General features: G+C 43.3%; 1 protein-coding gene across 1 annotated transcript in view; it reads left to right on the top strand.

Annotated features, from left to right (window-relative positions):
• The window catches only part of LOC310853789 (proton myo-inositol cotransporter-like), a gene marked incomplete at both ends in the record, with an annotated part of 61,530 nt that extends 45,688 nt beyond the window's left edge, over positions 1-15,842 (top strand). The window contains 6 exons of the mRNA XM_083758243.1: positions 2,017-2,180; positions 3,377-3,497; positions 6,857-6,982; positions 9,374-9,486; positions 9,742-9,894; positions 15,616-15,842. Of these exons, the coding sequence (XP_083614369.1) occupies positions 2,017-2,180; positions 3,377-3,497; positions 6,857-6,982; positions 9,374-9,486; positions 9,742-9,894; positions 15,616-15,842 (904 nt within the window). The remainder of the gene's footprint in view (positions 1-2,016; positions 2,181-3,376; positions 3,498-6,856; positions 6,983-9,373; positions 9,487-9,741; positions 9,895-15,615) is intronic.
• Positions 15,843-17,675: the final 1,833 nt, after the last annotated feature.

Genomic DNA, 17,675 nt, shown 5'->3' with positions numbered 1-17,675 from the left:
TCATTGGTCAGACAGACCCTTACATTAACCACCAGTCCTATACAGTCATTGGTCAGACAGACCCTTACATTAACCACCAGTCCTATACAGTCATTGGTCAGACAGACCCTTACATTAACCACCAGTCCTATACAGTCATTGGTCAGACAGACCCTTACATTAACCACCAGTCCTATACAGTCATTGGTCAGACAGACCCTTACATTAACCACCAGTCCTATACAGTCATTGGTCAGACAAACCCTTTCTGCGCGTTAAAAAAATAAAATAAAAATAAAAGCAATTAGCCATGTGAGAGGTCCCAGCTGGGTCACCTGTATTTTATAATGTCTGAGAGGGTTTTGGACAAGGTAACCTTCGCCTCTTGTGGCTTTTATCGCTTTATCGACAAACTCAAATGCATCGTGATGCAAATTATCCCATTTTTCCATCTATAAATGTCTTCTACATCCTGACAGTTTTCTGAAAAAGCTATGTTTCTATGTCAGTGGTTCTTCGATTTAAAAAAAATAGCAGACCTACAAGCTCATAGCGCGCCACTCTGTGGCGCGCTACGAGCTTGTAGATCTGCTATTTTTCAATAGCTAAAGCATAACATAATGCTAACACCCAAAAGGGGTTCCCGCCCCAAAATGGGTTAAACGTTGTGAGATTGTAGATCTGCTATTCTCTACTGCTATTTCCGCCGCGGAGGAAAGCCTGGTCTGTGAGATCCCGTCTAGACTGGATGTTAAAAGAAGAAAAGAAAGAAATCTTATTCCCGTGTATGATTTCTGGTTTTTTCCGGCGTCGCTTTGTTTTGGTCCCCACTGTTTGATTTTAAGTCTCGCCGGTCGCTTCAACTTGGAATAAAATATGGATATACTCAACTAACTATTCCAAGGAGTACTTGAAGAAACGTTTTATTGGTATATATAGGCCCTGAAATTATACGCCCTAAAATGATGATGCCCTTTTGATCACAGGGAATTTTGGGTAGCGTACTGTCTGAAACCATGTGATCACAAATGACCATCCACTCCCGACCAGATCATAAACCCGAAGGTGGAAATGGACTGCCTCCCAGGCTATGGGATGCCTCCCAGGCTAATTCACCCCAAATGTTTGTACCCGAAATAAAATGGTTTTAGGTGGTTAACTGAATATGTGCTTGTGCATTTGGGCCTATTCGAGTATAGTAGAACTACTTGACTTGAATTTTACTCAAGTAGGCGTATGATTACTTATGTTGAAGTAGTAGAAAAGCTATATATACTGTTGAGTAACAGAATAGTCTTCCTGACTGAACCATAACATATTTAGTTTGTACTTTACAGTATAGTAATGAGAGTACTTGAGAGTAATGTATTATTATGTATTCTGCGTGCTTGACTGTGTGTATCTGCGTGCGTGCGTGTGTGCGTTCGCTCCCTCTGTCTGTGCTGCCAACCATGTGTGATTGTTCAGGGACAGAGTGGGGGGGGACAGAGGCTCGTGCTTAGATCCTTGTTGATGATGATTAGAGCTAATGATCCTAATGAGAAGAGGAGAGAGAGAGAGAGAGAGACAGAGAGACAGAGACAGAGAGAGAGAGAGAGAGAGAGTTCACTGGCTGAAGGGTAAGTGGTTGGTACTTCCTGTAGGGTGGATGGTGTTTCTGTGGCTATTAGTGGTTGGTACTTATACAACATGACGTAACGATATCATCCGCTCCCGATGAAATGGTGCCCATGCTATTTTAGGCGAGAACCCCTTTTGGTGTTAGCATTACGTTATGCTTTAGCTATTGAAAAATAGCAGATCTACAAGCTCATAGCGCGCCACCGAGTGGCGCGCTATGAGCTTGTAGGTCTGCTATTTTTTGAAAAATCGAAGAACGACTGACATAGAAACATAGCTTTTTCAGAAAACTGTCAGGATGTAGAAGACATTTATAGAATCTGATCTCAGGTCAGAATGGGTTAAATTAAACGGTGCCCATGCTAGGCTATAAGACAAAAGCTACCCCCCTGACTTGTCGACGCTTTGCTTCCACAGGTACTACAGCGCCACCATCCTGCAGATGTCGGGCGTGCGGGACGACAGGATGGCCATCTGGCTGGCCGGCCTGACCGCCCTCTCCAACTTCCTGTTCACCCTGCTGGGGATGTGGCTGGTGGAACGCGTGGGCCGCAGGAAGCTCACCCTGGGCAGCATCCTGGGTAAGGAACACATCTGTCACTTTGTGTTTCTATAGGTGGAAGCCTCACCCTGGACGGTATCCTGGGTAGGAGGAACACATCTGTGTGTTTCTATATGTGACCCTTGACCATTTCAACCCTACCCCCCTTTCTGAAACCAGCTCCTCGCCACTCGCCCTACACACTTGCCCTCGATATGCGCGTTCACGCGAGGCTGCGCCATATTAAGTGTCGTCCGAAACCAAGCAGCCTTGAGTGGAAGTTGCTTATAAAGCCCTCAAGAGCGAGTCTGTGCCGATCTAGACTCCATTGCCTTGTGCAGCCCTGCTCTCTCTCCGCATGGAAACCGCGACCTACAAATGGAAGTACCACCACAAATAAATGCTAAATAAACTCCTCCTAAACAATCTTCATCTGCTGCAGAATAGACCTTCAACTGATGTTCACAAGGGCTCTTTATTTAACCCACTGAAAAAACTATAAATGAAACCACACAAACAAAACAACTCAAATCAAACACAATGATTTATAAACACCATGGATATATATGACATGTCATTTTTGACAGTCACGCTGTATTTCCTTTTTCCATACTAATGAAATCCACATGTCACACAAACATACACAATGCAATGCAATATAACTGTACAAACAAAATAACAGGTAACACAATTGCATGATGGTAACCATGGCAACGAATGGTGTCTGTTTCCTGTTTCTGCACAAGGAGGGCGAGTCTATTTCCAAACAGTTTTTAATACCCAGCACCCTAATCAAGGGAACTTGATTCAGCTGGAGGGGCACTTCCTGACGAGGGAACCTCCCGAGAGCACTTCAAATCAAGGGACTGGTTTCAGAAAGGACCCTACAGTATATAAAAAGCAAGGCTTTTGCACACCTACAGGCGACAGGGAGAGGGTACGGTGCCCAACAATGAAAAAGGAACAAACACCCGCACACCGTCTTCAAATGCAGTGACCAACTTTTAATAGGGAAACAGCAACGTTTCGGCATTCATCAGGCTATCTTTATGTAAAGACAGCATAGGCCGAAACGTTGCTGTTTCCCTATTAAAAGTTGGTCCAAGAACGACTGACATAGAAACATAGCTTTTTCAGAAAACTCTCAGGATGTAGAAGACATTTATAGAATCTGATCTCAGGTCAAAATGACTTAAGAGCTGTTGTACAGTAACATGCTTATTGCTTTGTTTCCAGGTACGTGTGTAAGCCTGGCTCTGCTGGCTGTGGGCTTCCTGCTGTCCGCCCAGCACAGCCCCTCCGTCACCTTGCACCCCTCAGAGGCGTATATGGGGAACTCCACCTGCTCCAAGTACCTGTGAGTATATATGATAATACTGTAACTCCACCTGCTCCAAGTACCTGTGAGTATATAAGATAATACTGTAACTCCACCTGCTCCAAGTACCTGTGAGTATATATGTGATAATACTGTAACTCCACCTGCTCCAAGTACCTGTGAGTATATGTGATAATACTGTAACTCCACCTGCTCCAAGTACCTGTGAGTATATATGTGATAATACTGTAGAACCCAGTGGGTTTCAACCCGCTTCAGATTTGACTGAGAGACTGCCATCGCGCAAATTCCAGCTTTTCACCAGAGGAGAAAAACGTTTAGTTTTTTTCCAAAATGAGTTGATAGCACAGGCAGACTCTTCACATACTAGAGCATGTCTGAAATAAGTGTCAGAGCTGAAATCGGTGTAAATATATTTTATGTAAATATACACAGAAGTGACCCTTTCAAGCCTGTTTTCTCAACTCGCTGTTTCTCTGCAAGACATTACTCTATAAGTCATATCTCCAAAACTGGTGGGTCAAACTGAACAACCAATTGAAGTCAATTTGAAGCTATGATTCCCTGCTTTCATATGACATGAAAAAACGAAAATTAAAGACAAAATCCAATGGCAGTCCCTCAGTCAAATTTAGTCACATATTTACACACTCACTCCACAGGGCCACATTGTACTGTACACTGACGGGCAGAAACCTCTTCGTCGCTATATTTTTACTTTTTTCGTAAATTAATGTCATTCGTCATTCTATCCGAAAGATAAAGGGAAGCTCCGCACACTCCGATCTGCGCACAATCAATGTATTTATGTAGCAAGCTTTCGGTCAACTGACCTTCTTCAGGCATAATTCGTCATTCTATCAAAAGTAGAAAAAAAGCCGAAAAAGCGCAATATTTTTTTGCTGTTTTTAATTGGAATCATGAAAAGTACAAATTCTATTTAATTTCAAATGCAATTAGTTATACTTATGTTAACTTTATGAACTTAAATACAAAGGCATTAAACATTATGTAATCATTTTTTAACACAAACCGTGTAAAAAATATGAGCATAATCAGCTGTAATGATTGCATAAGCTTTCCTCTATACTGTGGTTATCAAACTTAAATATTTTAATCGTCAATTTATTTTTCTTTCAGTCAGATGAACATAATATAAGGCCATAATAACCAGTGTTGCTCATATCAGGTACAGTGGCTGTGGCACTTCTCCTCTCATGATGATAACATAATTGCCATAGCATACAGTATGGAACATTCTTCCATGGTAAGAACTATATTGGTACCTGATTTGTCACGATCACGTACCACTGATGGCATTATACGATGGCATTCCATGTGTGATTATATCACTATCATTCATTATATCACGTTCTAGAAGTGGGCTGGAATGATGCCAGTACGTGTGACATTTGATTTGATATTTTGATATATATACAGTATACATGAAGCGAAGCGCTCTCCCTTCAGCTTAATTTGTATTCCATCACAGAATGTTCTTTGCGGCAGGCAACACAATTGTACTATGGAGTATGAATTAATCATAATCTGTATCTTTAATTTGTATTCCATCATCACAGAATGTTCTTTGCGGCAAGCAACACAATTGTACTATGGAGTATGAATTAATCGTATTCTGTATATTTAACCACTTGAAACCCCAGCATCCATATTCCGACGGGGCCCGGGCACCGCTCAAAAGCCGAGCGCTCTGCGAATGCAACTGCATTTGACGAAGGGGGTTTGTTGTTTGTTTAGTTATTTATTTTTTCACTTATAGGTGCCAGCCGCGCCACATTTCTTTTCAACGGCTCTCTTTTCTGTGAGGCTCGGGTATCACTCTGATTCAATTTACTGCAATGACTGCATCCATTATCAACAATGGAGAATGAGACAGAGAGAGAGAGAGATATGAAATAATAAATAGGTGCAATTACTATACTGTGGTTGCAGGCAACCACACTAATGACAGGACGGAAGAGCGAAAGGAGAGATTGATGACATGACATTAACTGGATCTCACTTTGACACGTGCACACACACACACACACACACGCGCGCGCACACACACACACACACACACACACACACACACACACACACACACACACACACACACACACACACACACACACACACACAGAGGTTTGAGATGAGATGCATTTACCACAATATAATTAGATAATTCCTCATACCGTTACCATAACAGCAATTAGAGCGCTCAGTGGAACATCCTACAGTATGCTATATATATGTCACTGGTTACGGGTCCATTTGGTCACACTGAGAATTATTGTATGTGTATTGTGATTTGTGAGTAACAATATCTGTGTTTTCAAAGCTAACCTAAACTATCGAGAAAATGCCCTTAGTTTTAGCCTTTCTATTATAATTTCATACATGCCTAATATTATCACTAATTTTAAAAGACCTTTTAAAACCTTTCAAAATCATGAAAACAGCAGGAATGCAAGTGCACGTGTCGCAATGTAAACCAGCAAACCCACTTTGGAAAAACAAACAATACTATGAAAAACAAAAACAAAGAAGCATTAGCATTAGCATTGTTTGTGGCGTTTGTGCTTTTGGTAAAATGTATCTGACATTTGGTGGCGGAAACATAACAAACATAAGTGTTGTTGGGTGTGGCTGGATGGTAACCGCAAGGTTGCCTGTTCGAACCCTGTGGGCTCCCCCAGAGTTGGTGTCGAAGTGTCCTTGAGCAAGACACTGAACCCTAATTGCTCCTGATGTGCTGGTTGGTGCCTTGCGTGGTTTCCGCCGCCATCGGTGTATGAATGGGTGAATGTAATGCACAATCTCTGTAAAGCACCTTGGATAAAGGTGCTATATAAATGCACCATTTACCATTTATTTACCATTTTGCTGCGACGTACAGGCTGTATGAACCATGCATGATGCATGAAACATAACAAACATAATAATGCGTGTTGTTGTGGTATTTTGCTGCGACATACAGGCTGTGTGAACCATGCATGATGCATGAAACATAACAAACATAATAATGCGTGTTGTTGTGGTGTTTTGCTGCGACAGGCTGTGTGAACCATGCATGATGCATGAAACATAACAAACATAATAATGCGTGTTGTTGTGGTGTTTTGCTGCGACGTACAGGCTGTATGAACCATGCATGATGCATGAAACATAACAAACATAATAATGCGTGTTGTTGTGGTGTTTTGCTGCGACGTACAGGCTGTGTGAACCATGCATGATGCATGAAACATAACAAACATAATAATGCGTGTTGTTGTGGTGTTTTGCTGCGACAGGCTGTGTGAACCATGCATGATGCATGAAACATAACAAACATAATAATGCGTGTTGTTGTGGTGTTTTGCTGCGACGTACAGGCTGTGTGAACCATGCATGCTGGACCCGGGGTGTGGTCTCTGTTACCGGGACAACGGGTCGGCGCTGATCGCCTCCTCCTGCGTACCAGTTAGCAAAGCTTCCACCGAACGTGCCGAGTGGGGCAGGTGAGTGAGTCACAGGATGCCTGTGTGTGTGTGTGTGTGTGTGTGTGTGTGTGTGTGTGTGTGTGTGTGTGTGTGTGTGTGTGTGTGTGTGTGTGTGTGTGTGTGTGTGTGTGTGTGTGTGTGCGTTGCGTGCGTGCGTGCGTGCCAGTAGCCAGTAGCCAGTACAGTACAGTCTACTGTACTGTACTGTCGCTGTACTGTACTGGTACACCCAAAATCATCATAAGTTAATATGTGCGTGTGTGTGTTAGGTTGCGCACAGGTGGTGAAAACAACCATGCTATTTTCGTGCTCATACCCAGGCAGGCACACACATAACTCCGTAAGGGAGTGGTTGCACCACTCAAAAAACCTAACCGATTCATACTGTTTCGGCGCTGTAGTGCCGAAATGACTTTGGCTCGTCAGACATTTTCAGTAGCACCGAAGAGTCGACTTTAGGATGGAATCCCCCCCCCCCTGCCCCCCGAACCTCGAAATGACATCACATTGTAGGCTCTACAGAGTCGAACCGACTTTTATTCGGCTCTAAAATATGAGTATGAATCGGCCCTAAGATCCAACAGAGAGAGACACAGTCACAGACACACTGCACCCTTCATATCCACCTGTCAGTACTACAGCTGGGCATCATCAGTCGCCATAACCCGCCTGCTGAATCTGGAAGTACAGTTAGGCTATTTACAGTAGTGAGCTTATTGCTCTGCTGTCGGGAGTTGATCCGTTTACAGTAATCGTGTAGTGTGGGCGGGAGCCAGGACCCGGCTGCCTCCCGATGTCTGGGAGGACGTTGATTTGCTTCCCATCGCCCGGGAGACGTTGTATGCACGCTGAAGCCGTTTTGGATTATTATAATAACAATATGGTTGATGCAGTCAGTTCTTCGCTACATAAAATTTGGTTTTCGTTAGAGTTTACTCAAGTGTTCAAAATGTAGCAAGATTTGGTTGTATTGCCAGGAAAGTTTGCTTAAAGGTGCAGTGAAATGGCTTTGAAATGGCAGAAAACCCAGGGGATTCTTGTCTAACTTGTACACAACCTATATACATATTTTAGCGTAACACACTGTCTGGAATCTGGATGTCATCTTGAATTGGATTAAAAACTGAGGATTTCTGTAATCAGTCGCAGCTGTGTTTGGCAATGGGAATCAAATGGGCTTTTATTGATATGTAGCTCTACACGTCATCACGCAGCACGTTTTAAGGAAGCAATTAAATTATTATTTTTAGGGACTTTTGATATAAAAACACACACAAATGTCATCCATTGCCACTCGGTGGCGCGCTATAATAATAATAATAATGAATTGCATTTTTATGGCGCTTTTCTATGCACTACGTGCCTACTCAAAGCGCTTACAATGGTTCATTCATTCATACATTGGGAGGTGAAGCGGCGAACAGTCGACGCCAGCGTCCTCACTTCCCACCCCCAATCCAACCCTTAATGCTGAGTGTCAAGCAGGGAGGCACTGGGTACCATTTTTAGAGTCTTTGGTATGACCCGGCCGGGGATTGAACCCCGACCTCCCAGTTTCAGGGCGGACACTCTAACCACAAGGCCACTGAGCTGTGAGCTATGAGCTTGTAGATCTGCTATTTTTAATAGCTAAAGCATAACGTGATGCTAACACCAAAATGGGTTCCCGTTCAGAATGGGTTAATCTTTGGGACAGCTGGTTGATTATGTCCAGATTGATGACTATAGCAGTGATTCTCAACCCGTTTAATTTCAAAGGACCCCCAGTTTGACATGCATATTAATTAGTCTACAGACCCCCATTTAATGGCATTTCTATCTCTGGAGTGGGACGCTAATTTATATTGTAAATCAATGTTAATTTAACCATGTGTGGGTCCATTTGGTTCCATTTGTACACTCTCAGAGTTACAGACCCATAAAAGGGTCCATTTTATTCCAAACTACCATTTAGCTGGGGACCCCCTGGAACTCCCTCAAGGACCCCTGGGGGTCCCCAGGCCTCACTTTGGGAACCACTGGTCTATAACGGGGACAAGGGACCTTTTTCTTCGCTCTCTTCTTTGGTCTTCATGGACCCACTTACTAAGTGTCAGACTAATTTATGTAGATTATGCGGTTGACATACATTCTGCACGTTAATACCATGTACAACACACAGTATACACCTGCTGCTGTGCTCACACACCTTTATACCTTATCTCAGGTATTAGTCAAGTCAAGTCAATTGTATTTATATAGCACATTTAATGACAACAGCAGTCGACCCAAAGTGCTTTCCAGAGAACAGGTAGACCGGCATAGTCTATCCACAGTGCAATAGTAGAACATGTAATACAATCAAATCAAGCTAACAAAATAACAACAAAAACAATGAACAACAAATATGCATGTTCCTCTCTCCTCCAGATGTTCCAACTCCAGCCAGGGCAGAACCTACTGGGCCTATAACTACTGCCCCACCTCGTACTCCTGGCTGGTTCTGCTGGGCCTGCTGTTGTACCTGGCTGCCTTCGCACCAGGTATCCTTGTCTGTGATTGCATGTACTTCAACTCCCTGCCTCCCCCAGTGTCCCCCCAGTGTCCCCCCAGTGTCCCCCCAGTGTCCCCCCAGTGTCTCCACAGTGCTTACCCATTTTATTTTATTTTATTTCTTTATTTTGGCCCGGCCCTGACTGCAAGTGATACTGTTGTGCAATTGAGCATATACATTTTTCTCTCTCTCCCAATCTCTCTCTCTCTCTCTCTCTCTCTCTCTCTCTCTCTGTCCCCCCCAGGTATGGGGCCCATGCCGTGGACCATTAACTCAGAGATCTACCCGCTGTGGGCCAGGAGTACAGGAAACGCCTGTTCTGCCGGGGTCAACTGGACCTTCAACGTCCTGGTGTCGGTCACGTTCCTTCACATGGCCCAGTATCTCACCTACTACGGTATGTTGTCACCTACACTCCTACAGTACCGTGGTAGGGCTTCAGTATGTTGTCACCTACACTCCTACAGTACCGTGGTAGGGCTTCAGTATGTTGTCACCTACACTCCTACAGTACCGTGGTAGGGCTTCAGTATTTAGTCACCTACACTCCTACAGTACCGTGGTAGGACTTCAGTATGTTGTCACCTATACACTCCTACAGTACCGTGGTAGGGCTTCAGTATGTTGTCACCTATACACTCCTACAGTACCGTGGTAGGACTTCAGTATGTTGTCACCTATACACTCCTACAGTACTGTGGTAGGGCTTCAGTATGTTGTCACCTATACACTCCTACAGTACCGTGGTAGGACTTCAGTATGTTGTCACCTACACTCCTACAGTACCGTGGTAGGACTTCAGTATGTTGTCACCTACACTCCTACAGTACCGTGGTAGGGCTTCAGTATGTTGTCACCTACACTCCTACAGTACCGTGGTAGGACTTCAGTATGTTGTCACCTACACTCCTACAGTACCGTGGTAGGGCTTCAGTATGTTGTCACCTACACTCCTACAGTACCGTGGTAGGACTTCAGTATGTTGTCACCTACACTCCTACAGTACCGTGGTAGGACTTCAGTATGTTGTCACCTACACTCCTACAGTACCGTGGTAGGACTTCAGTATGTTGTCACCTACACTCCTACAGTACCGTGGTAGGGCTTCAGTATGTTGTCACCTACACTCCTACAGTACCGTGGTAGGGCTTCAGTATTTAGTCACCTACACTCCTACAGTACCGTGGTAGGGCTTCAGTATGTTGTCACCTACACTCCTACAGTACCGTGGTAGGGCTTCAGTATTTAGTCACCTACACTCCTACAGTACCGTGGTAGGGCTTCAGTATGTTGTCACCTACACTCCTACAGTACCGTGGTAGGGCTTCAGTATTTAGTCACCTACACTCCTACAGTACCGTGGTAGGGCTTCAGTATTTAGTCACCTACACTCCTACAGTACCGTGGTAGGACTTCAGTATGTTGTCACCTATACACTCCTACAGTACCGTGGTAGGGCTTCAGTATGTTGTCACCTATACACTCCTACAGTACCGTGGTAGGACTTCAGTATGTTGTCACCTACACTCCTACAGTACCGTGGTAGGGCTTCAGTATGTTGTCACCTACACTCCTACAGTACCGTGGTAGGACTTCAGTATGTTGTCACCTACACTCCTACAGTACCGTGGTAGGACTTCAGTATGTTGTCACCTACACTCCTACAGTACCGTGGTAGGACTTCAGTATGTTGTCACCTACACTCCTACAGTACCGTGGTAGGACTTCAGTATGTTGTCACCTACACTCCTACAGTACCGTGGTAGGACTTCAGTATGTTGTCACCTACACTCCTACAGTACCGTGGTAGGACTTCAGTATGTTGTCACCTACACTCCTACAGTACCGTGGTAGGACTTCAGTATTTAGTCACCTACACTCCTACAGTACCGTGGTAGGGCTTCAGTAGCAGTGTTGTTTTTGGCAGCAAATTTAGATTTTAGTTTTAGTCATAGTCTTTGGAATAGTTTTCACTTAGTCACATTTTAGTCGCCTGGAATGTTTTAGTGTTAGTCTAGTTTTAGTCAACTAAATATCATACGATTTTAGTCGACTAAATCTACAGTTGATTTAGTCGACTAAAATGTATTTTGAAGGGCCTCGGTGCCGTCGTAATAACTGTTTTTACACTTGCTGAAAATAGCAGATCTACAAGCTCACAACGCATCACGCTGCGACGCGTTGTGAGCTTGTAGATCTGCTATTTTCAGCATGCAACCAAGTGTAATATTTCTTATACTGGACTTCTTTTCCACTAGTCCCTTCCTAACATTTTAGTCTAGTTTTTATTTGTTGACAAAATTGTCAATATTGTCTTAGTTGTAATATAGATCGTTTTAATTTAGTTTCCATTTAGTTTTCGTCTGTGGAAAAAGGTATTCGACGAACATTTTTCGTCGACGAAAATAACCCTGTTCAGTAGGTAATCTACAATGGTAGTGATTCAGCATGTCACCGCTATGTCACCTATAGCATGGAGCATGTTTGGAGTCTCCAAACTGGCTGGTTGTTTGACGCTACAGTATAATTCCTACATTACACCTAAAAAGTCTAAAAGACTAAAGTGTTGAATCTCCTTCTTCTGCTGGCTCACATCAGGGGGCTCCACGGCGGTTTCCATCGTCTTCTTCTCCTCTAGCCCTGGCAGCAGCATCCTTCTCCCATCCCTCCGTTTCACGTCCAAACCGTCTCAATCTCATCTCTCTTGATCGCTCCAGCTCCGCCCTCCTTCTTCTCATCAGCGCCACCATTTCCAGGCCGTACGTACAGTACAGCATGGCTCGTCTCACAACCATCTTATACTGTACGAGTGTACCGTACATCTTCCCTCTCACCCTTCCGTCACAAATCACTCCTGGCACTTAACCTCAATCTGTTCCAGCATCAGTCCTTTATATTCTCTTTGCCTTCTCTCCCACGCTCACCATTACTTTAGCTAGTTTAGGTATTTAAACTCCGTCCACCTGCTTCGTGACCGCCTCTACTCCGTACTTCACCGTGCACTGTTACACTCATGGTCACTTACAGACGTACTGTACCGTACATTCTGTCTTACTCCTGCTGACTTTTCATTCCTGTTGAATAGAATGCGTTAAACCGACCCCAACAAAAGGCTACTTGCATCACTAATGAAACCAGCAGTGGAGCCTGTTTGTCAACTGAGTCCCGCTGTGACTTTTGTTAAGCGTCTATTCCCTGCAGCGCTGCACTCACTGTACTGCCAAAACATAATCTTTAAAGAGAGAACAATATCAAAGTGATGGAGAGAAGGATCATGAGTTGAAACAGAGATGAGAGTATATACACAAGAGCAAAGGACAGAGTGGGATCAGAGAGAGAGAGAGAGGGAGGGAGAAAAAGATGGGGAGATTTAGAGAAGAAACACAGACATTTTTACAGAAGACTCAAACACCTTTGAAATGGGTTGCTTTTTGTAATACTGCAAATGTGAGACTGAAAAGGATTCCGAGCAGCACTTACTGAGGCACGGATTATAACAAAAGTTATGTGAGAATATGTGCGTGAGGAAATACAATGAACCTTTCGTCCTGATATGATATGATATCATATCATATCATATCATATCATATCATATCATATCATATAGTACTTTATTGTCAGTTCACACTGAAATTTGTCTTGCGACACAGCAGAACAAATTATGCAGAACACATATACACACATTTGACATAACACAAAGAACAAGACAATTTTTATGACTTATTATATACTAAATATACTGTACATATTGGGGTGGTGGGTCCACGAGGATGGCTGGAAATACAATAATATAATAATAATATGTATGCTAATACAGTATGTATAATATGTATGCTAATGGTCCAGGGCTCAAAGGAGGTATCTCACATAACTCCTCTCTCTTAATAAAGCTTTCTTATGCAACTTCTCGCATGGGAGAAACAAAACTTCTCACAAACGCAATATCATCCTCTCCTCTCTAACGACAATGTAATGATCTAGTTGACCAGTCAGTGAGCCCATATGAATGAGAAACCATATATGGATATATTGTTTTCAATAGTGATGCACCGAATATTCGTCCGCAGAAAATATTCAGCAAAAAAAAAACATTTTCGGCCTATTCGGTTTCGGCCCTAATAGGCAGAAAATATATCAAAGAATAGTGTATGCAATTAATGCATTCAAAAGAGCTGAATAAATGTTTTATGGACCCAAATAGTGATTATTATTTAAGTTAAGTTTTGCCATAACCATTTATTTTGCCATAAATCAGGTAGCTTTAAGGTACGGCCATGACAGCAATGGTAGGAAAAAAGATATATAATATTCTCTATTCGGTTTTCGGCCAACCGTTTCCTATATTTGGTATTCGGTTTCGGGCCAAGAATTTCCCTTTCGGTGCATCCCTGGTTTTCAATATTGACCATGCGTCGTCATGACGACGCAAGAATGCAATTCTGTCGGGTATAACCTTTGCAACGTGTGGGTTAGGAATGCACAAAGAACTTAATACCAATGTTTTCCAACTTGAGGGATTCATACTGAAGTGAAATAGACAAGCAAGACATGGGTTTGAGTGCTTTTTCAGGGTGCCTCCACCAGCTACTGTGATGAAAATAGCAATGGTGAGCAAAGTGCACATACCTTTTTTGACAGTATGATTGCAGTGTGCTGCTGATTTGCAAATAACATGAATAATCTCAACAAGTTCCACAGCAATCTGCCTTTTTTATATATATATATCTTGTGCTCAAGTGGAAACTTCGTCATCAGCACTAGAGGAAAGGCCATAATAACTGCAGTGCCAATTTCTACTTTGTAAATAGTTGATCTGCCAGCTCACATACGTGTACTTTGATATGTGGTTATCTTAACTCATGCAATTTGAACGTTCAATGGTATATGTTCTTGTAATAACTGTATCTTATATGCTCTGCTCTGGGGGGGGTTTGTGATCTCAGATTGTGTGTCAATGCTTACGCACATAATCTGTAATATGATATCACAGGCACAGAGTCAAACTGAATGCAATATCATTGCAATACATGGTGAATGGTTCATCCTGAACTGAAGAGTCTAACTGCACAGCAGAAAACAAGTGTAATGCTTTATTGGGTCGTCCACTCACAGTTAACAGACTTTGTATTGAGTTGTGCTTGAATTGTACTGAAATTGTGCAAACTGTTAATACATATTTCAATCAATCAATCAAACTATAGGGTCCATTTGGTTAATCTGTGTGCATGTACTGTAGACGGCATGTGTCTCTGATTCTCAAAGTGGGGTCTGAGAACCCCCAGGGGTCGTGAGGAGAGTAGGGTCAGAGGTCAGAGTTCAACTGAACTCAACTGTTTCTCTCAGACATTTTTCACATCCTGTTTTTCTTTCTTTCTTTTTTTTTTTTTTTTCAACCCATTTTTCACCCCTGTGTCAATTATATAATGAGATCCTGGGTTCTACACACCCTCCGCCAACCTGGGGAGAGCAACGGACTTGAACTCATGCTTCCTTCATGCCTGAGTGTCCAAGTTGCTCCTTTTACACCTGACAGAGGGGAGTTTCCCTGGTTGGACGTAGCGCGTGGAAGGAACCCGTTATTCCATCCAGTTCGTTTCCCCTCCATCAGGCGCCCCGGCTGGCCAGGGGGAGGGAGGCAGTTTAGAGACCAGGGTTACTGCATGGTTTAGGGGACACGGGGAGAACATGCAAACTCTACACAGAAAGGTCCTGTTTTAACGCGTCCTGTGTCCTCTTCCAGGGGCGTTCTTCCTGTTTTAACGTGTCCTGTGTCCTCTTCCAGGGGCGTTCTTCCTGTTTTAACGCGTCCTGTGTCCTCTTCCAGGGGCGTTCTTCCTGTTTTAACGCGTCCTGTGTCCTCTTCCAGGGGCGTTCTTCCTGTTTCAACGCGTCCTGTGTCCTCTTCCAGGGGCGTTCTTCCTGTTTCAACGCGTCCTGTGTCCTCTTCCAGGGGCGTTCTTCCTGTTTTAACGCGTCCTGTGTCCTCTTCCAGGGGCGTTCTTCCTGTTTTAACGCGTCCTGTGTCCTCTTCCAGGGGCGTTCTTCCTGTTTTAACGCGTCCTGTGTCCTCTTCCAGGGGCGTTCTTCCTGTTTTAACGCGTCCTGTGTCCTCTTCCAGGGGCGTTCTTCCTGTACTCCAGCCTGGCTCTCCTGGGGTTCCTCTTCGTCTATGGCTGTCTGCCCGAGACCAAGGGCCGGCGCCTGGAGGAGATCGAGGCGCTGTTCGAGGGCCGCCTCTGCTCCTGTGGGGCCACCGAGTCCGACGAGGGACGCCAGGTGGAATATATCCGGGTGAAAGGTTCGAACTATCACCTGTCAGATAACGACGCGTCTGACGTGGAGTAAGGTAGCGTTTTAGAGACTTTTCTCCAAACGGGGGGGGGGGGGGGGGGGGGGGGTTATTGAGTGATGACAAGCCAATTAACACAGCTTGGTTACCCTTGCTATCAGATCTCAAATAGAGCTCAACCGTGAGTTTCCGGAAGTACAAATCCCATTCTAATTCTGCATAGAGGTGAATCTATCATGAGCAATGAGCTTGTTGTTACCATGGAAATGGTCACTGCCCCAGTGAAAGTCAACCTGCTACCACTAGATCCCATAGCCTGGAAGGATGGCCGTACGTTGTCGTGGAAAATCACAAGTCCACTAGAATAACATAATAGAACAATATAAAGACCATAATCATATCACAAGAGGTCGATTTTTAGAAGAAAGCAAGCTAAACTATTGTTCGGTTGAAAGTTATTGGAAGAGTAGTTCAGAGAGTACTTCGGCCATAATTATGTAGACTTTCTTATACTGTAGCTTCACCTTTATTTCTGCCTTCCAATTCTTTTTTTTCACCCGAATCAAATGCTTTATCACTCCCCCCCCCCCCCCCCGTTTGAGAACGACTGATATAGAAACATGAGGTTTTTCAGAAAACTGGCAAGATTTAGAAGGCATTTGTGGAATCGTGCTCAGGTCAAAATGGGTTAAAATGTAACTTGTGCATCAAGGTGAAACAAGAAGAATTAAATCCTGTGGTTGCCTATCTCTGTTATATGGGAATATTGTTCCATTATAAGACTTGAGTTGGGTATGTCACTGTATACTGTCCAATCAGATGAGGGCAAAATCAAGTGCTGAATCGCTGGCCAATCGGAGGGGAGAATAGAGCTATTGGACGATTTAAACGGTTTTTAAACAATTTAAACGTTTTCAACAATTTATAAGCGCAATAACAATAGTCTGCTTGCCTATAGGCAATAGACAACCACACTAATTCCTCTTCAATGGGAAATGAAATGCCCAAATGTTAATTTACCATTTTATATTTATGCAATATAAAATGTAAAAAGCTTCAATGAAGGTATAACAGTGTTAGCGTTTTAACAATGTTGGTGGTTTAGTTACATACATGTATTGCAGTAATGTAAACGTAATACAGTTCTATATTTCAGGAAATGTATTAACATTTATTAACCTTAACGACTCAATTATTATTCAGGGCTGCAACAGTTAATTGAACTAATCAAATTAATCAATTATAACAAATAGTACATTTTAATGAAGGAAATAATACTGATGGCTATACAGATATCAATCTTTATTTTTAGTTAGTCCCTGTAACTCAATACTTGATGATAACCGAGATTAATTACTTAAACCGTACTATACACTTACAGTATGTGTATCTCATATATATCTTCCAGGGACAGTAGTGGCTCAGTGGCAGCTTGGTTATCAGTAGCCGCACTTTGCAACTCTAGCTAGTGCTGGAGTTTGGAAGCGCTCGTCTGTTTCGCATTTGCACATAATGCAGGAGACAGCCGCGCGACCCCTTAATAAAAACGAGCGCTTCCAAACTCCAACAACTCCAACTCCATTTCTTCTTCTTGACAGAAAGTAGCTCATAACATGTCTACGGGGGATTTTTATGAGAAACAAGCTCGGCAGATTGAAAGAGGATAATTCAAGCTTGGACTATACAGCTGCAAATTGTGGCTAGGTTATCAGAAGGGTCCTGGGTGCGCTCCCTGGCTCCCCTTGTGTTAGTGTTGAAGTGTCCTTGAGCAAGGCACGTGCAGTAATACATACTGCACTTCAACTGCAAACAATTCCAGCACATCCCTTTTGTACAAACACTGCCTTCTGAAACCACCTGTATATAAGAGAATACTGTATATACCAGAG

The sequence above is a fragment of the Protomyctophum parallelum genome (genome assembly GCF_964188405.1).
Source record: "Protomyctophum parallelum genome assembly, chromosome: 22".
Lineage (NCBI taxonomy): Eukaryota > Metazoa > Chordata > Actinopteri > Myctophiformes > Myctophidae > Protomyctophum > Protomyctophum parallelum.
The sequence above is the reverse complement of the archived record's forward strand: the minus strand, read 5'-3'. Positions and strand labels throughout refer to the sequence as shown.